General features: G+C 36.3%; 1 protein-coding gene across 3 annotated transcripts in view; it reads left to right on the forward strand.

Annotated features, from left to right (window-relative positions):
• LOC114534839 overlaps positions 1–18757 on the forward strand; it is a 41569-nt gene extending 22812 nt beyond the window's left edge. Inside the window, exons 1-3 of one of the 3 annotated variants that reach the window (XM_028556312.1) lie at positions 11113–11317; positions 16493–18366; positions 18490–18757. In XM_028556312.1, coding sequence (XP_028412113.1) covers positions 16524–18366; positions 18490–18734 — 2088 coding nt within the window. In that variant the 5' untranslated portion in view covers positions 11113–11317; positions 16493–16523 and the 3' untranslated portion in view covers positions 18735–18757. Of the gene's footprint in view, positions 1–11112; positions 11318–16492; positions 18367–18489 lie in introns of those variants that run through there. The other 2 variants (XM_028556311.1, XM_028556313.1) reach the window with 2 other exon arrangements.
• The last annotated feature ends 2837 nt before the right edge of the window (positions 18758–21594 follow it).

The raw sequence follows: 21594 nt of genomic DNA on the forward strand, positions 1-21594 counted from the left end.
ATTACTTGGTCAGTGAATTGAGAGAAAAGGGCGCGGGAATTGAACCCGACCGAAGTGATTACATCTCCAACGGTATTTCGGGATATTACAAAAAGCAGTTCAAACGTTTAGACATAGGCCTCCAACATTTCAAGCAAGATACCTCATGTCTTTTAAACAGTTTCATCAATGTCGTTGCCGTTTCTAAGGAACCCCTCCCAATAAAAGTTCTTTTCACATGCATGGGTCTCTCTGAAGACGAATTTAAAATACGTAAAGCGGTTCTTGACATAATGTCCGAAATTCTTCCAGTTTACGATGGGTGTCTGACAGTTTATCATAAGTCATTATGGGATTGGCTGACATTGAACGGTTATGAAGAACATGCATTCGTTGCAGATGTTTCAGACGGCAATAGACGTCTCTGGCGTTCTTGTAAGAAACAATTCTGCGAAATAGATGCTTTGAAGTCAGTTTTAGAATTCCAAATTTCAGCTGAGAATAGGTACGCTTTAAAAAATGGTTGGAAATATTTGGTCGATGCAGGCGAGGTAGAGGAATTTCATTGGTTGGTGCATGTTGGTATAAACGTCTTGAAACTAAAATTTTTTTATCACCTGAACAGTTCTTTTTTCAGGCAAATTCTTGTCACGTACCGTTCTAAACTTTCCAAAGATATTTATTATGGCATCATGCAACACCTTTGTTTCTCCGAAATGGTAGAAGTTAGGTCTGAGAGAGGAATAGTTTTGACTTATGAAAAAGATAGTTACACATATTTGCAAGCACTCGCTAATGGATACTTTGATTTTTCACAAGGTGCCGTCAATTCCAAAAGTGTAGCTAGGAATATCTTGGGTGCGACAAATGAGATTTGGATAGAATATGTGAGAACTGAAAGGAATTCTAATTTAAGCATTGTCCCCGAAGCTGTGGTTCCATACAAATTTGAATTTATTGTGTCACCGGACAATACGATGTTTGCTTGCATACATCCGCATGAGCGAAAAGTTCAAATGCTCAAAATACCAGATCTTACAACTATCTTTGAGGCACAAATTACTATTATAGAACCTCTTTTCCAATTCTGTGCCTTTTCTCCAGACTCTTCGTATTGTTTATACAATTCAATCCGGTTCTGCATCAATATTAAAGAAAAGAAAGAGGTCCCCTTCATTGCGCACGGCCCGGTCATCAGTTTCTGTTCATTTTCTTCATGTGGAATGAAACTTGTCACATTAGAGCAAGCGTCAATCAAAGTGTGGGATGTAAAAAGGAAGGAGATATTGGTTGAAGTTGAGACTGTGTATGGTGCGTGGTCGTATTGTTTGTTTAGTAATTGTAACTCGTACATTCTTCTTTTGGCAGATTATGAAGTGAGGTATGTTTCCTCTGTCGTAGATTACATGAACGTCTTGAATTCTGAAACTTTGAAAAAGATTGATAACAAGAATATTCATGTTGACCAGAATTTGTGTAGTAATGATTCCTTTCAAGTGTTTTCCCCGCCTTATTTGCATTTCGACTTGAATGTTAGAGTGAAAATGAATTATATCTGTTTGCCATCTGGTCAGATAGTTCTTTTTTCCAATAAATATTGTTCAAAAGTATTTTCGTGGAAAAAAAAATGGTGTGTTGCATTCGTAAATGATTTTGAAAATGATTTAGCTTTGGCAGTGTACGATGTCATAAATCAAAAGATCGTTGACGTGCTTGAGATTGGATTTTTGCCTTGTGATACTCGTGTCAATTACATCTCGAAATTAGATGGGACGAGTTTCATTTTATGTTTAGGATTTCCCAAAGTACTCAGTGTTTTATCCTTCAAATCTCTTCTCGAATGGCCTGATGCTACTTTCGTTGACAATGCCCAAATAGATTATCGTGCACTCTCTCCAGACACCTTGTATGTAGCGTGTTGTTTTGAAAATTGCCTTCTTTCAATAAGAAGTGTTGATAGTGGGAAATCATTGCAAACTGTTGCACTGAAACAACGAGCATTAGCATGTTGGTGGTCAGAGTCGTACCTTTGGTTGGTCTGTGAAGGTCTGGTTGTTAAATATCCCTATGAGCCTAGGAGCGAAAATATCTTGGGAAGTCCACATGAAGAATCTATTGTAAATTTTGAACGTGTCCTTGCATTTAAAAATGGAGTCCTTGCGATTTACGGCGATCGGAAACTTTCTATTTTAAGAATTTGTAACGAAGAACTGTGTTATCAAGAAACGCCGTTATGTAGGTTTACTGACCCTTCTGTCGCAATAAGTTCTGACGGGTGTGCTTATGTTATTGTTGGATTCTAGGTCAGATTATCAATTCTTGGAAATAGAATGTGGCAACAGGTGGGTGGTTCGTTCAACCGGAAAGTTGAATCTACAGGATATTCTTTGGTGGTCTTTATTTGGTACAAAAACGACTCGCAATGCAGTGTTCTTGACAGGAGATGCATCGTCTAATATTCGTTTACTTTCTATTACTTTTCCAAATGATGTGCAAAATTTTCATAACCTTCCTATTGAAAAGTTTAGAATGGCTGCTTATATCGATTCTGATTTGATCGCTATTTTCACCCGTGAATGGATACATTTTGTTAAGGTGTCGGAAGGCAGAATTATAGCTTCCAGACACTTTCGTGATCTTTTCTTTTCTGGCAATATATTTTGTCCTCATCCACCTCCTTTCTTTCTTCCATTAACGCGTTGCCTTCTGTTCGTTGATAGAAATGGCAACAAATATTTCAAAATTCATAATATTGAAAAGTATTTCTAAGATTTCCTTTCTTGATGTAAGTAGTTTAGAATCCGATTTCTTGTTTAAATGAGAAAACCACGCGTAAATCAAAACGTTCAGCTATGGAACGTCCTGAAATGCAAAAACCACGGAAATCGTTGAAACGTTTTTTTAGTTTTTCCTTTTGTGATGTAAATTGTTGAGCATGGAATTTCTTGTTTTAACGGCGAAACGCACGCATATTGTCTGAAATATATTTTAAAAAAAGCCAATTAACTTTAACATAGTCAACGGATTTAACGAACAGGGAATTCATCTCTGAAAACGTTTGAACTGTGTAATATTAATACAAAAATATTTTTAAAATATATTTTGTATCCTAGAGATTTTCCTGCTGTGTGTTTGTAACCTGCGTGTGAGATCCATTAATTCACATACTTCCTTTGTGTACTTGTGATAAGCGTACATGAATATTCAGCCTCTTACTTGTTAAGCGTTCAGTTTATTCTACACACAGGAATTTAGTATAATAGCCCTCTTTACTTGCTTTACTGCTCCTAACGTTAGACGATGAACGAAAAATCCTTCTATAATTAACATGGATCATTATTACATGTTTTTCCGCTTTGATTAAAAAAAGGCTCTGAAAAAAACATAAAAAATTACGCCTTTTTCTGAATACATTTTTCAATTGTTTATTGCCCTAAATAGGAAAATATGATTTCTTCCATTAGAAATTAAAATCTAAAGGAAAATATTTTCGTACCCAGGCAAACGAAGCTATAAAATGAAGGATATTTTTGTTCATCTTTATTACTTTAGTCAGAGACTTGAGTGAAATGAATAACAAGGAAGGTTTAGGTCAATTACTTCTTGATCTAAAATAGCTGGAATGAGTGATGAATCATGAATATCTTTACTTTTAGAATTAGTTTCCTGTTTTGTCAGGCAAACTTTTATCAGAAGTTTTTAGCATTCCATTTTTATATTTTAAAGCAGTTTTTTGAAGCTCCTCTGAAAGATAAAGTACATGAACCTATTGGAAAGAGAGCAAGAAGCCTGTGGCGAAGCTCTCGAATTTCTTGGTGTAGTCAGGCTATAATCAGATCTTTTTTTTCGAATATCAAAATCATATTTATTTTACATCACAAGATACAAAACACGAACTTTCCTGCAATCAAAATTTAGAAATAAACAAATTATTCTGGAATTTTTACAGTAGAAAACCTGACTAGCCTCGTTTTTGTGTATCTCGCAATAGGCCTCTTGCTCTACTTCTAATAGGTCCATGCATAGTGATGTGAACCCGCGTCATGATGTAAGGGGTGGATTGCATGGGCGAGGCTGGCCCGTTCCCTATAGTTTATTATAGTCAATTCAAACGTTTCGCTTACATGAAACCGGGTCAGCTGTGGTTGTGTCAAGCGGTTCAGCTCGGCTTGCCGATATGGGCGTGGCAATTGGGGAGGGGGTTAGTGCGAGGGGTGTGACACCCCCTGATAATTCAGCATGATAAAAAAACGTTGGTCAAATTGCTTTGTTACTTGTAAGCAAATTGATCAAATATACAACAACATTTGTTTCATTATTCATGAATATTTAATGCTTGTGATACAAAAGTTGACAAATCTCCTACACCCATGTCATACACAAATTTTAATTTTCCATTATCAAAAGTGGGACAATATTACGTGACACCCCCTCGAATCCTAGCTCGTTTGCCACGCCCCTGCTAAGTTGCCGGGGTAGAAGTTTGCATGTAATCGTTTTAGGCGCGCAAATTAAACTGGCCTAAAATCACAAGAATGAATATAATACTATAAAACCCAGGAAGGATTGAAATTATTAAGGCTAAACGAGACACAATTGATTTCAAAAATTTCACTAAAATATCATCATTACCAGAAATTTGGGACAAGATGGCGTCTTGCATTCGGATAAAAACAAACATGGCGGCCAAATTTCATGCGAAACAATATGGCTTAATCACAAAACTTTAAATTACGCTGCGTATGTGTGTTTTTTTCTTGGTTCGGAGTTCGAATTCTGTAAATCGCTAAGAAAGGAAGAGTTATAAGAAAAAATATTCACTCACTAGCAAATCCTCTAGGTTCCTGAGTGCGATTTATATACAAGTCCAATTTGAATGATTCGGCTATATAAACCATAGTAATATCGGTAAACAAGCTCTACAATCTGGTCAAATACACCACTTTCCTTTTGGACGATGCAAAGTTCGGAGTTGGAAATGTCTTTGGTTGTGATATAGCTACCGATATAACTCATAAATATCTTCGTATTTTTTACCGCCACGGTTCCCACAGCGTTTGAAATTTCATGATTCTGCAGTGTGTTAAGCATCCGGCCATATACATTTGAAGCATAATTATAATTGCATAATTATACCATCGAGCCATTTTATGAAATTTTCACCAATTCCTTTGGTCAAGAAGCGGACGCTGCCCACGAACGCGGACGCAAAATGTCCCAAATTTCTGGTAATGTATTGAAATCACTCATGTAATCGTTTGCTGGGCAAACGTGCTATCCCGGATTCCCGGTCCATGCAATCAGCCCCTAATTGGTATGATTAAATGTTGATTCTTGTATATCAGCGATGGTTGCAGTGATTTCGCATTGGTAACTTCCTATTTCTCAAATATATTATTTATATTATTGCATAACCGTGAAGTTGCAAGATAAAAGTATCTGTCATGCACATGCACGATATAATTTACCACGTATGTTTTTCTATACTCCATATAAATGCAATATATAAACATTTTAAAATATTTTATCTTTTTGCTTAAAGCAAATATTAAGTAAATTAGCTTGTAGGTACACCACGTAAGTAAGTATTGTAGTTGCTTGTAGCTTAATATGACTCGATGCTGTCGTTGTAACGGGAATGGACGGTGTGGACAAAGATGTGTTTGTAGAACGATCCAGTTTGCATTAATTGTAAGCCTGGAAAAAACAAACGATGTGAAAATAAAAAAGCAGCTCGTCATTTTGTTGAAACTGTTATGTTTAAGAGAAAATTTTTTGAACTGCTTCTGACATCGCAATGACCCAGCCACGGGAAACATACGTATATGCTGCGTTCATTCGTATTATTTCTGTATTAAATTTAGAAAGAAAATGGCACAAATTAATTCTGAAAGGCATATTTAATTGCTATTCAAATTAGTAAGATGGCTCCAGACGGTTTTAGCTAAGCTATATAATGCAATATTTTGATGCTTTTTTATCAAATGCGTACCAGGCAACTAATACGAATTCATACATTTCTTGTTTGTTTCAACTGTAAATACATGCCTTATGCCATATAATAAACTTTATTAACCTCGCTTGCTCGCCCGCCCCGACCTTCGAACAGTCAGGAAAACTGAGTAATTTCACATTGACGCCAAGGAATACTTGAATTTCTTCCACAGACAGTAAACTGTCACTGGTTTGATAATTGTTATTTATGAATTATGTGATCAAAAAACAAACGAATTAGTTCGTCATATTTCTTTTGGTAAAACGATCTTTTAATAGATTCCTGATATCCGCGCTCTGTTGTACTTGGAATAAAAAGGTATTACTTTGTTTTGATTGTTTTTATTGTGTAATATTGAATCATTTTATATTAAATTTTTCTGCATTCTCGTTCTTACGGCTACACCCTAAAATATTTATCAATAATTGATTATCAATTCAAGATCAAACCGAAAATGTATACCGAGAATATTTCAAACTATTAATAAATAATACAATATATTAGCAAGATTAGATGAACTGTTTAACATTTAGAATCTTAGATATTTTAATAATGAATACATCACACACACATTCATCAGCATGATGCATAGCTGATCGATAGCTTCGTCTGAGTTGAGTCATTTTGTGTAACACTATATAACACTTAATTCTCACAATGTGCCGGCCATGTAATGTTGGCTGTTTCTCTTTACATCTCATGAGCAAATCAAATTGTGGACAAGATACCTCTTGTCAGATTCACGGTTACGATTGCAGACAGGCTTTGGTTGGTCAAATATGTTGAATAAACACTAGATTGCTAGCTGTTGCGATACTTATCGTGCATGGAAGGCGAGCTTTTTGTTAAGTTTTTAGCCAGATGTAGACGTAATGTTTAGTCACTGTTAATTTAGACGCTGTGAAGTTCACATAAGAAAGCTTATTTTGAAATGTAATTATGTTAAACCCACTGAAACATGGTTTCAGATGTAGGATTGTGAACAGCGTTGTTTTAGTTTTACTCGGGAAGACATTCTATCGCACTATATAAGCAATGTCTGATAGTGATACAGATCAAGACATGCAGGCTTGAAGTCGAAGGCAAAAGCCAAAGGCAAAGCGGAAATTTCATATTCTAGAAATACTATGGCAGTATTTCATCGAAGATGGGAGACTTATGTTTTGGTCTGTATAGTTTCTCGATTACATAATGCAAAGAGCCATTCAAGAAGTGAAGACGCATTTTGTTAGTAATTAACCATGATCCGCTATTTTGGTTTCACTCATTAATGAGGGAAAGTGAGTGGGAAAGTGAGAGAGCTAGCGTTCCAGTCTTAATTGAGTTAACTGGCCCTCGCAAGGCGGCTCAGCTAAGTGAGCGATTGGCGGATGAATGCTAAATTTAAAGATGTGCTCTACCAACAAAGATGTTCCCGCTGTCTGTGGGAAAAAATTGCGGATGCTTGGGGATACAATGTGATAAATATAATAATTACATTATGTTTATTTTTATTAAGTCAGCGACTTTTTATTAATTGTTTTTGATCGTTTTAATATTTTCAACCCAATTATCTACTGACATAATTATTGTTGTAGAATTTTCTTGCTATTACGTACTTATAATCATACATTCTACATTACTTTCCTAAAAAGCTACAACATAAAAAATGAAAAATGTCGTGTATTTCAGGTTAAACCATAAACATGTATAATACGTTTAATGTAGTTTATATGTTAAGATTCTTTATAAGGATTTTGAAAAGCAACAACACAATGAGACATTTTTGTGCCATATAAATTAGGCAGGAAGCGCTCGAAAAAAGGTCTAGAGGCTCTAATTAACCTAAGTTTTTCCTAGAGGAACACGAGGACCTCTAATTCGCAGAGGGTGTGAGCCAGCTCTGTGCATGTTGTTCAGTGAGTTGAGACCTGATGATCTAGGGACAACCATTAGTTATACTGAGAAACCCGACAGAGCATGCAAAAACTATCGGTTTTTCTAGAGGAACAGGTGAACCTCTAGATAACAGGGGAACAGGCGGACCCCTGTCCAGGTCAGTCACCTCGCGACCCAAATATTGTCTGACTGACCCATCGAGTCTCTAGGTCAGGTCATCAGTTCGCGTTTTCGACCAGAATAACCTGTACAAATGCACTTCACGTGGTGAGGTGTTGTCCAGAAGGACAGCACTTCCTGCCATTAATGGCGGTCTTCACAAAGTGCAGAATGCCATTTCCGCCACGGGAAGTAGGCCGAATTATAGTCCTGTCTTTCGACAGCGGAGAGGGTCCACCCGAAAATGTCTTTAAGACACAATCTTGCAAGGTGGCCAGCAATTGTGTGTATGTGCGTCCTTGAACAAACAGATTGAAGATATTCGTGCAGTTGCCGTGGTTGCATGACAGAACAAACATACGACAGGCTGAGTTTGCAGGAAGGATCTACATACACACAAATAGGAGACTGGTATTATACAGACTATACAGCAAGGAAGCATAATGTTTGAGTTTTAAAGGTAGATATTAAACAAAATTTTCAATGTTTGGTACTTGAAGTTAATAGTTTTTATGGAACGGAAGCTAAGACGTCCTTTGGAGTTCTAATGTATCTCTTGTAACAGTCTGAAGACCAACGTCCTAGCGTTTTGATGAGCCAAGAGGTTAGGCCGCGGCTGAGCCCGCAGCTGTAGCAGCTCCGATCCTGAAACTATGAGAGGCGTAGAGTTTTTCGGCTAGTCCTTGCCCTTGAAGTAGATGACGTAGATGCGATGTTAGGGTTACACGTGTAAGTGGGACAGCTGATGTAAATTGGAACAGTGGACGAGTTGTTTGGCCAGACGATGACTGGAGTAGATATGTTTTCAAGCTCGAACCGGGCAGAGTCATTGGAAGCGGTACCCCCAATCACTGGATGCTTTCTACGCCCCTGGGTTTGTTGCCGTTTAGTGATCATCACATATCATTACTGTTAGTTTTTAGCTTGATTCACGACAAAATCATTTTCATTGAAAACGCACGCGCTGGGTGGTTCAATTAAATGACGTAAAATTCATTCAATTGTTGTCAATTAAATGATCGTTTCTTGCGGATAGGTTTGCAAAAATTTTGCGCGCGAAATATTATTTCACAGAGCGATAAAAAGCGGTTAATTGAAAATCATGTTTTCCCTTTCCTCATTATCCAAACCCTTCGATGATTTGACATTACGATGAGCCAATTGTTAAACGACATCCACGACGAAAAGGGTCGGTTTTGGAACGCTTGATCAAGACATCATAATATTCCGCGTGGAGGATATTTGGGTGCATGGAAAATTATGTCATTGCGGGATGATAGGTGGCACTCGGGATCAAATGGAGAATTACACGTGAATTCACTACAGCGCAAGAAACCAAAAAAGGCCAGAGTGAAGGCGGCCCAAAGCATCACATTGTCTAAACAGTTTGTAAACTGAGGATGTAGGGCAGAATGAAGGGACTAGAGCTCGGTCACAGTGATAGGCCGTCGATCCCGCAATTTTTCACCCTTGAGGCGCTTCAGACCTTTCAGACTTTTCTCTAATAATTGCATGCTCCCCATGTCGAATGGGATTTGAAAAATTACGTGGAGGTAAGACACGCTAGCTAAGTATGTTTTAACAGTTGAATATGAAACAGATTTCGATGGATGGCCGACAAAGTAGAGCAGGGTAAGTTCAGTCGCAGGCAGTAAAGGTGAACAGGGTGTCACGATACCTTTTGCAAGGCAGAATGAAATGAATTGTTTTACGCCGGCGGCGTATGTTTGTTTGGTTGACGGTGCCCATGAATGCTGAATAAGTTCATAAACACGGTCTTTTAAGTTTGGATCATGGATACTGGGATGACACAGGGCAGAGGAGACGCCAGTGGCGCTAATTGTTTGAAGCGGTCCATCTGAAAACGAGAGAGCGAGTCAGCAATGCCATTGTCAAATCCGCGTACACGCCTGGCCGTAAATGTAAAGTTGTGTTTTAAAATACAAAGAACAATCGGTCGGAGTAAATCCATTATCTTCGGACATTTTGACGTCTTCTGGTTGAGAACTTGGACAACGGACTCGTCACAGAAAAACACAATGCGTTTTGTTGCCCAAAAATAAATAAATAATATAAATGTAAATACACTGAATTACAAAAAATTAAAATGGTTAGTCGATCATTATCGCCTTGACCTCTATACGAACTTGCAGCTCTAATCGATAAGCGAAACCTTCCTCGCTAAATAAATCAAGCTTAGACTACGTGTAGTTGAGAAACACGCGCTGGTAATCCTCAACCTCTGAGGCAACAAATACCTGTAATTTAAACTACGGTTTGATTTTCATCTGCAGGGAATTAGTTGCTTCCTGAATATTTCACCCAACAACTTTGCATCAAATGTGGTTCATAATCACAACTACGTAAAATAGGCAATAAATACTTCCTGGCATCACTGCTACTTTCCTGGTCAAAACGTTGAGAAGCTCTATAACTTTGATAAAATTGTTGTCTTTGCTTTCATGGTATTTAGATTTGAAACATGAAAAGCAATTCTTGAAATTATTGGTTTGCTTGGCGGCTCTACTCAGTTTGTGATTTAATGCGCAGGAGAAAAAAATGTTGTTTGTATATCATATTTAAGTTGAACAAATATTTCCGGGACAATCAGCAATACTTAGCAATTATTGAATGAGGTTGAACATGATATGAAGAATTATCAAGCCGAAGTTTGTCATTATCAACCGAAGCCGAAGGCTGAGGTTGATAATGACAAACTGAGACTTGATAATTCTTCATATCATGTGAAAACCGAATTCAATAAATGTTTTATTATTTATTTAAAAGAACGAACATGTATTCCTCAAAGTTGCCGAACCTTTCACTTGAGGAAGCCATTGTGTTGATGTCTTCGCCATTCGTGTGACGTCAAACATGGGATACGACTATTTATCACACTAAAAAAAGTCGTATCACACGTTATGACGTCACACGTTGGATATGACGATTTCACACATGGCTATTAGCCAATCACAGACTGTGAATTCTTTTAAATAAATAATAATAACAATTAACAAAGGTAATCTTAATACTAAGACTAATTAATCCTTAAACACTGAACACTAACTCACCCCCCGTAAGGTTGAAATGTCAGGAAAACTGAGGAATTTCCTATGCACGCCAAGGAATACTTGAATTGTTTCACAGACAGTCACGTGATTTTTGTGGTGAAAAATCAAAACTCGCTCATCCAAACACTGGAATATCTTTGTGATAAAAATACCAAATAAATCCTGATATTTCTTCTGGTAAAATCATCGTTTAATGGATTTCTGATATCAGATATGTCGTACTTGGAATAAAAAGGTATTACTTTGTTTTGATTGTTTTTATAGTGTATATTTATTTGTGCAATTTGGTATTAAATTTTGCAATATTCCCCCACAGACTTGGTAGTTGGTACTGTAATATATACTGGTAACTACAACATTAAATATTTATCAATAAGTCATTATCAATTCATAATAAATATTTCAAACTTTTAATAGAAAAAACAATATATTAGCAACACTTGATGAACTGTTTAATGTTTATCATCTTGTGATCACCCACACATGAAGCATAGTTATGACTCAGTCATTTTGTGTAACTGTGTGTCATGTAATGTTTGTTTTTTCTTCATACATGAGGAAATTGAAATAAAGACAATGGTCTTCTTGTCAAATTCAAAGTTATATTGTTATGATTACAGACCTGTGGACTTTGGTTGGTCAAATAATACATAAGAAAGCACCAAATTGCTGCCCCCAAACCTTCACATGTTTTTGCACAAAATGTTCCAAAAAGACACATCATTCATATTGTGTTTCATGTAAGAGCAATGTAATATTAAGTAATGATTTAGTTTATGCCCAATATGTCTGCTTTTCTGTTGGGTAGACATAGGAAAACAAGTTTCGACACTGGAGTGTAAATGCTGCTCATAACCGCAGAGTCTCAGGTGTGCCAGAGAGAATGTAAGAGGGGTGACGTTTTCTATAAAGTTTAATAATATTTATCCAAATTGGACAGAGATATAATAAGCATGTAAAAAGTTGCCTGATCACTATGTTCAAATTGTGATGTAGATTTAAACAGTTTAAACTCTGCCATTGATGGATTACACAGTTTTAATCTACAGTATTTCCCCAGAGTTAGGAATGTGTGAATATCTGTTCTAGGGAAAGGGAGTTTAACTAATAAATATAAAAAATACAAATATGAGAGCAATCATGAGAGGAATTAATTGTGCAATTGTGAATTGATGCATTCATAATTAGTGTATGTATTTATATTCAGACATGTACAGTAACTATATAGCCTGCAGTATTAGGTTGTTAAATAAATTAAAAAGGAATTAGTTCTGCTTGTTTGCTAGATTATTGCATCAGTTTTGAAAATATTTACATTTTGCACAGCAACAACACACTTCTGTCTTGATCAAATCAAAATTTCATGATCATTATTAATTTTAATACCATTCTAACTTTAGTAATATCCAAATGAGAAACTCAGCTATGTTATTACAAATTAATGACATGGTTTTTCAGATGTTTCACTCAGCTTCACCCTTAGTAATTTCACTAGTTAGTTTCACTAATATTAGCTATGTACTTATATTTACAAGTTTTCTGTCCAGTATTCAAGATGTTTGAGAAGTCAAAATATCAAGTTTTATAGCAACATTTATTTACTTCTGAGAATGTCATGGGAAAATGTTGTCATACTGAGGAATATAGATTTTCTTGATATATTAATTATAAATAATAATATATATTGGTAGTAGCTATTATTACTACATTTTCATTTGAGTCATCATGTTGAAAATTGAAGGGTCCTGGAGAGTCCAATTAAAACTAAGCACTTATTTGAATTTACATCAAGGCCACTTATTTGAACATGAATTTGATTTACAAGCTAGTACTTTTGTAGAATTCATAACCAATCATTTATCAATTCAGCTGTCTGGGTTGGAACAGTTCATTCACTGGCAAAACTGAAAAGTATTTTAAAACTACTTGTATGTTTGAATATTCAAATCCATTGAAAAGTCTCATTTCTAAACATTTAGTCGAGTGTTTGGTTGAATAACCTTTTTGACAACCTCAGTGTAAATGATAGTGAACAGGGACTCCTGACACACCGTCATCTTCTTGAAACTTCATATAGAATACAGAAAGCCTGACTGGAAGCTTCGAAAGAACTTGCGGTCTTTTCATAGTATTAATATTATGTCCTGTGTCTCTGTATAAAACATAATGAGAGCAAGCTTGTAAATATTCACAATGGTTTCAGAATGACTTTGAAATAGATTAGAAATATCACTGCAAATTGTCTTCTATTAAAATATCTTGAATTTACATTACAAGTTTTGTTTTTTAGAGCATGTTTCTTCCAAAACCATTTAAGGCCTGGGTTATATGTCGCGTCTAATGCAATTCAACCAATAGATGAGATGATTAACGTCATTAAGCTTCATTATCATCTCATTTTTTATTGTTCGAATTGCATTTGTTCAAATTGCATTCGATGCGACCAAAATACGACATAATTATAACCTAGGCCTAAACTAGCCAAGGCCATACCTACAATCCTGGCCAAAACCATTGACTGCACCGATTTGTAGTTTTTTATGCAAAACATCAACATTTCTGTCTCGACTTCCCCCCTCGCCCCCCTAATCAATGTTGAGCCCATGCTGAATACTTGAATGAGTTCTGACACATCACCCAACATTGATTTGTGGGGGAAAGGGGGAGAATTTTGAAATATATTCCGTGACTACCGACTGTAGTGGCAATTGACACTGAGTGTCGTCAATGTTTTGACCAGGATTGTAGATCGCTTAATTAGTGGTGGATTCATTTTTCTCAATCCTGGTTGCACTCTAGTACATAGAAATGATATAATCTGCTGTAGAGCATATGAAATAATACAGTGGTGAGAGGCTCTATCTATATTATCTATAATACTGGTTTCCTCACACTAGTAGCAATTTTCATGCCACGTCCGCGTCGTAGATTTGGTGCATCTTAAACTCGCTTTTTATTAAGTGGGGCTCACCAACTGCCTAATATTTTGCACAAAAAATATTAACGACTGTTGCCGAATTTAGGTTAACGCATGGTTGAGTATACCAACCATATAAGTAAACAGTCATTTATACAGTATGCACAAATATATAGTGTTATGATCGTAATTTGTTATATGTATTGTTAATAAAGGAATGGTTATGTAAATGTTAATAGTGTAGTATCATATAGCATAGGATATATCTATAGTAAAAGTTACGTTTAATGTAGCTCCCTACAGCTAGTACAGTTTTACGTGATCTATAGTAAAAGATCCGTTTAATGTAGCTCCCTACAGCTAGTACAGTTTTACGTGATCTGTAGTAAAAGATCAGTTTAATGTCGCTCCCTACAGCTAGTACAGTTTTACGTGATGTATAGTAAAAGTTACGTTTAATGTAGCTCCCTACAGCTAGTACAGTTTTACGTGATCTATAGTAAAAGATCAGTTTAATGTAGCTCCTTACAGCTAGTACAGTTTTACGTGATCTATAGTAAAAGATCAGTTTAATGTCGCTCCCTACAGCTAGTACAGTTTTACGTGATCTATAGTAAAAGATCAGTTTAATGTAGTTCCCTACAGCTAGTACAGTTTTACGTGATCTATAGTAAAAGTTACGTTTAATGTAGTTCCCTACAGCTAGTACAGTTTTACGTGATCTATAGTAAAAGTTACGTTTAATGTAGCTGCCTACAGCTAGTACAGTTTTACGTGATCTATAGTAAAAGATCAGTTTAATGTCGCTCCTTACAGCTAGTACAGTTTTACGTGATCTATAGTAAAAGTTACGTTTAATGTAGCTCCCTACAGCTAGTACAGTTTTACGTGATCTATAGTAAAAGATCAGTTTAATGTAGCTCCTTACAGCTAGTACAGTTTTACGTGATCTATAGTAAAAGATCAGTTTAATGTCGCTCCCTACAGCTAGTACAGTTTTACGTGATCTATAGTAAAAGATCAGTTTAATGTAGTTCCCTACAGCTAGTACAGTTTTACGTGATCTATAGTAAAAGTTACGTTTAATGTAGCTCCCTACAGCTAGTACAGTTTTACGTGATCTATAGTAAAAGATCAGTTTAATGTCGCTCCTACAGCTAGTACAGTTTTACGTGATCTATAGTAAAAGATCAGTTTAATGTAGCTCCCTACAGCTAGTACAGTTTTACGTGATCTATAGTAAAAGTTACGTTTAATGTAGCTCCCTACAGCTAGTACAGTTTTACGTGATCTATAGTAAAAGATCAGTTTAATGTCGCTCCCTACAGCTGGTACAGTTTTACGTGATCTATAGTAAAAGATCAGTTTAATGAAGCTCCCTACAGCTAGTACAGTTTTACGTGATCTATAGTAAAAGTTACGTTTAATGTAGCTGCCTACAGCTAGTACAGTTTTACGTGATCTATAGTAAAAGATCAGTTTAATGTCGCTCCCTACAGCTAGTACAGTTTTACGTGATCTATAGTAAAAGTTACGTTTAATGTAGCTGCCTACAGCTAGTACAGTTTTACGTGATCTATAGTAAAAGATCAGTTTAATGTCGCTCCCTACAGCTAGTACAGTTTTACGTGATCTATGTGGATCAGCTAGACGTGCCTTGTCCATCTCTTTTGTTAAATATCGGCGAAAAACGTTCGTTTATTTAATACAATGGCCTCTATTAATCAACTCCCTACACCAATGTCATCTAGACAACAGAGTGTTACTAGAGCATAGGTATTGAAATTGATCAGTGTATGCATGTCTCGAGTAAAATTAGACTTCGCATTGGCACATTCTGTGTGTTATTTAGGCAAAAAAAACTAGGAATTCCATCCCAGTTCATCATCCATGGAGAACCTGCATCCTCATCACGCACAATCGCTGATCGATAAGCCCTTTGCAATTGTTCGAATGCCGTGTGTCTTCTCCAGAATACGTTTCGAATTACACTTTGACCCGCTTATGTTTAAACGTTTTGGTTGATTGTAATTCCAAGGTATTTAAATGTAGTATCTACCCGATCAACATTGTCCCATTGATACCGATGGAAACACCAAAACAAGATTTAAGTGGCCACAAATTAGCATGAATTTAGATTTCTTCTTATTCAAGGTTAGGAGATGGTCTGTGAACTACTTCTGAACATTTGCCAGATCCTCGTTTAATATTTCACTATATTTCATTTTTCCTATTCACTACCAAATCTCCAGTAGATTAGTAGCCTGTGCACTGACGTAATTTATGAGGGAGCGTTGCGTCTGTGCCCAGGCTAGTTGATTAGTGAAAATGAGTTAGATCTCCATATTTTCACGAGACGCAAATCCAAGTGAAAATGCTTTTTACTTGTTTATATCACTTTAAAAAGCTTATAATTGATAAACCATGTACAACCTTTGTATAACAACAATATTATAAGAATCATTACCCTGACAGGTTGTTTTTCTGGTTTAGAGGATTGTGAAGTTAATATTTAAAGACAACAATGGATCCATTGAAAGACAAAGCTAATTATTCCAGAGTATGTCATTTGTTGGTAGATAAAGGTGGAGATGTTTTGAGAAATGCTTTGCATGCGGTGCATCCACCTTCCACCTTAGCTTCCGTATTGAATGCAAACAAGAAGACCTTACAGAGAATACGATACAGTGTAATTAAAGCCTCGCAATGGGAGCTACTCTTTCCAAGATCTGGTTCACCAGATTCAAAGAACTTTGATATTACCCTATTGACTGTCCTGCTCCGAAATATTTGTGGATTGTCCGCACCAGCCACCGGATGGAATGTGATGCCTCCAGTCAGCGATACTTCTATATCTGCAAATATTTTAAGAGTCAAAATGTTTAGAAATGAAGTCTATGGTCATATTCCGACTGCTGGTTTGGACGACGTAACGTTTGAAACATTGTGGCAAGAAATTTCTGTTCCGTTAGTCAACTTGGGAATTCCTCAATATGCTATTGATGAATTAAAGGTGGCTCCTCTTAGTCCTGAAGAAGAAAGTTATATTGAAAGATTAAAAGAGTGGAAACAACAAGAGGATGATTTTATGTCAAAATTAAACGATGTTGAAAGTGAAGTAGTCAAACTTAGAAAGACAGTTGAAAATGTTCATCCCTCGCGTGTCGAGCAACTGGCTAAATTTAACTTTGCTGGAAAGATTCGTGACCTCTGTACAAAATTTCAAGATGACACTAGAAAGTGGTTGTTTGATAAACTTTCAAATTGGTTTGGGAGTGAAGAATCAAGGGTCTTGATCTTAACTGCCGGTCCAGGTGTTGGAAAAAGTGTTTTGTCTGGAAAGCTTTCCGAGCTTTTTAGAGAACGTGGTCAACTCGCAGCTCACCATTTCTGTGACTTTCGAAATTCTGATTCCAGCAATCCTCAGAGAATCCTCCAGTCCCTTGCCAGTCAAATGTGTGATACTGTTGAAGGATTTCGTGATAAACTATCAGAGATTCTTCGTCGTGAACATTCTCGTGACTCGCTGTCAGACGCATTTCGTGTTCTTTTGAACGACCCGCTCCATGCCCTTGACAGACACGATCCAATGTTGATCATCGTTGATGCTTTGGACGAGAGCAAAAGTGACAAGAAAAGCGAATTTTTGGAGTTGATATCTGAGAGATTTTGTGAACTGCCAGATTGGATTAAGATATTCATTTCCAGTCGACCAGAGCTACAAGTACGAAAGATTCTTGAACATCTTCACCCGTGGGAAATCCTTCCTGATGACAAAGATCACGACCACGACATGGAGCTTTTCGTTCGTCATAGTTTACCTAATCGTGATGATTATAGTATAAGGTCAGTTATGTCAAAGTGCGAGGGATCGTTTTTGTACGCTTATTACTTGGTCAGTGAATTGAAAGAAAAGGGCGTGGGAATTGAACCCGACCTAAGTGATTACATCTCCAACGGTATTTCGGGATATTACGAAAAGCAGTTCAAACGTTTAGACATAGGCCTCCAACATTTCAAGCAAGATACCTCATGTCTCTTAAACAGTTTCATCAATGTCGTTGCCGTTTCTAAGGAACCCCTCCCAATAAAAGTTCTTTTCACATGCATCGGTCTCTCTGAAGACGAATTTAAAATACGTAAAGCGGTTTTTGACATAATGTCAGAGATTCTTCCAGTTTACGATGGGTGTCTGACTGTTTATCATAAGTCATTATTGGATTGGCTGACATTGAACGGTTATGAAGAACATGCATTCGTTGCAGATGTTGATGACGGGAATAGACGTCTCTGGGGTGCTTGTAAGAAACACTTCTGCGAAATTGATGCTTTGAAGTCTGTTTTAGAATTTCAAATTTCACCCGAGAGTAAGTATGCTTTAGAAAATGGTTTTAAATATTTGGTCGATACAGGCGAGGTAGAGGAATTTCATTGGTTGGTGCATGTTGGTATAAACTTCTTGAAACTAAAATTTTTTATCACCTAAACAGTTATTTTTTCAGGCGAATTCTTTGTTCGTACCGTTCTAAACTTTCCAAAGATATTTATTGGGGCCTCATTCAACACGTTTGTTTATCCGAAATGGTACAAGTTAGCTCTGGGACTTATGAAAAAGATCGTTGTTACGCATATTTGCAAGCACTCGCTAATGGATACTTTGATTTTTCACAAGATGCCTTCAATTCCAAAAGTGCAGCTAGGAATATCTTGGCTGCGACAAATGAGATTTGGATAGAATATGTGAAAACTGAAAGCAATTCTAATATAAGCATTGTCACCGAAGCTGTGGTTCCAGACAGTTCACTTCTTTTTGATTTTATTGTGTCACCGGACAATACGATGTTTGCTTGCGTACATGTGCTTCAGGGAAAAGTTCAAATGCTTAAAATACCAGATCTTACAACTATCTTTGAGGCACAATTTACTGTTAAAAGACCTTTTTGCCAATTCTCTGCTTTTTCTCCAGACTCTTCGTATTTTTTATACGATTCAATCCGGTTCTGCATCAATATTAAAGAAAAGAAAGAGGTCCCCTTCATTACGCACGCCCCCGATGACATCAATCACTGTTCATTTTCTTCATGTGGAATGAAACTTGTCACATTAGAGGAAACGTCAATCAAAGTGTGGGATGTAAAAAGCAAGAATATATTGGTTGAAGTTGAGAATGGGTATGATGAGCATTCTTATTGTTTGTTTAGTAATTGTAACTCGTACATTCTACTTTGGCCTAAGGATGAGAGACGATGTGGTTCCCCATTATCAGATAACACTCTTCTTTGGCCAGGGTATGGTTTCAGGACTGTTTCCCCAGTCTTAGATTACATGAACTTCTTGAATTCTGAAACTTTGGAAAAGACTGATAACAAGAATATTCGTGTTGACCAGAATTTGTGTAGTAATGATTCCTTTCAGATGTTTTCCGCGCCTCATTTGTTTTCCGACTCGAGTGTTAAAATGAAAATGAATTACATCTGTTTGCCATCTGGTGAGAAAGTTATAATTTCCAATAAATATTGTTCAAAAGTTTTTGTGTGGAAAAACAGAAAGTGTGTAGCATTTACAAATGATTTCAAAAATGATTTAGCTTTGGTAGTGTACGATTTCATAAATCAAAAGATCGTTGACGTGTTTGAGATTGGATTTTTGCCTTGTGATACTCGTGTCAATTACATTTCGAAATTAGATGGGACGAGTTTCCTTTTATCTTTAGGATTTCCCAAAATACTCAGTGTTTTATCCTTCCAATCTCTTCTCGAATGGACTGATGCTACTTTTGTTTACAATGCCGAAATAGATTGTCGTGCACTATCTCCAGACACTTTGTATGTCGCGTGTTGTTTTAATAATTGCCTTCTTTCAATAAGAAGTGTCGATAGTGGGGAAACATTGCAAACTGTTGCACTGGAACAACGAGCATTAGCATGTTGGTGGTCAGAGTCGTATCTTTGGTTGGTCTGTGAACGTCTGGTTGTTAAATATCGTTCTGAACCTAGGAGTGAAAATATCTTAGGAAGTCAACATGAAGACTCTATTGTAAATTTTGAACGTGTCCTTGCGTTTAAAAATGGAGTTCTTTTGATCTATACGGCGATCGGAAACTTTCTATTTTAAGAATTTGTAACGAAAAACTGTGTTATCAAGAAACGCCGTTATGTAAGTTTTCTGACCCTTCTGTTGCAATAAGTTCTGATGGTTGTGCTGTTATGTTATTATTGTCTGATTTCATTTCGGGTTATGAATTGTGGGAAATAAAATGTGGCAACACGTGGATAGTACGTTCAACCGGAGAGTTGAATCTACCGGATATTCGTTGGTGGTCTTTATTTGGTACAAAAACGACTCGCAATGCAGTGTTCTTTGGAAGCGGTAGATCGTCTAATATTTGTTTACTTTCTATTACTTTCCCAAATGATGTGCAAAATTTGCATGAACTTACTATTGGACTCTTTTACGGGGCTGTTTATATCGATTCTGATTTGATCGCTATTTTCGTTGGTGAATGGATATATTTTGTTAAAGTCTCGGAAGGCAGAATCATAGCTTCCAGATACCTTGGTGATATTTTAAGCAGGGTATTTCCGTCTTATCCACCTCCTTTCTTTCTTCCATCAACGCGTTCTCTTTTGTTCGTTGACAGAAATGGGAACAAATATTTAAAAATTCATAACATTGAAAAGTATTTCTAAGATTTCCTTTCTTGATGTAAGTAGTTTAGAATCCGATTTCTTGTTTGAATGCGAAAACCACGCGTAAATCAAAACGTTCAGCTATGGAACGTCCTGAAATGCGAAAACCACGGAAATCGTTGAAACGTTTTTTAGTTTTTCCTTTCGTGATGTAAATTGTTGAGCATGGAATTTCTTGTTTTAACGGCGAAACGCACGGAAATTGTCTGATATATATATTTTTCTAAAAAAAAGCCAATTAACTTTAACATAGTCAACGGATTTAACACGGAATACGTCTTTGAAAACGTTTGAACTGTGTAATATTAGTACAAAAATATTTTTTAAATATATTTTGTATCCAAGAGATTTTCCTGCTGTGTGTTTTTATAACCTGTGTGTGAGATCGATTAATTCACATACTTCCTTTGTGTACTTGTGATAAGCGTACATAAATATCCAGCCTCTTACTTGTTAAGGGTTCAGTTTATTCTACACACAGGAATTCAGTATAATAGCCCTCTTTATTTGCTTTACTGTTCCTAACGGAAGACGATGAACGAAAAATCCTTCTATAATTAACCTGGATCATTATTACATATTTTTCCGCTTTGAGTAAAAAAAGTCACTGAAACAGACGAAAAAAATTACGCTGTGTCTGAAGGAATATATTTTCAATTGTTTATGTTATTTTCCTGAAAGTTAAAGGTGTTTATGTCCTTATATAAGAAAATATGATTTCTTTCATTAGAAATTAAAATCTAAAGGAAAATATTTTCGTAGCCAGGCAAACGAAGCTATAAAATGAGAAGGATATTTTTGTTCATCTTTCTTCATTTAGTCAGAGACTTGAGTGAAGTGAATAACAAGGAAGGTTTAGGTCAATGATTTACCTGATCTAAACTAGCTGGAATGAGTAATGAATCA

This window comes from Dendronephthya gigantea, unplaced genomic scaffold (assembly GCF_004324835.1).
Source record: "Dendronephthya gigantea isolate DGI-Jeju-01 unplaced genomic scaffold, DenGig_1.0 000107F, whole genome shotgun sequence".
Taxonomy (NCBI): domain Eukaryota; kingdom Metazoa; phylum Cnidaria; class Anthozoa; order Malacalcyonacea; family Nephtheidae; genus Dendronephthya; species Dendronephthya gigantea.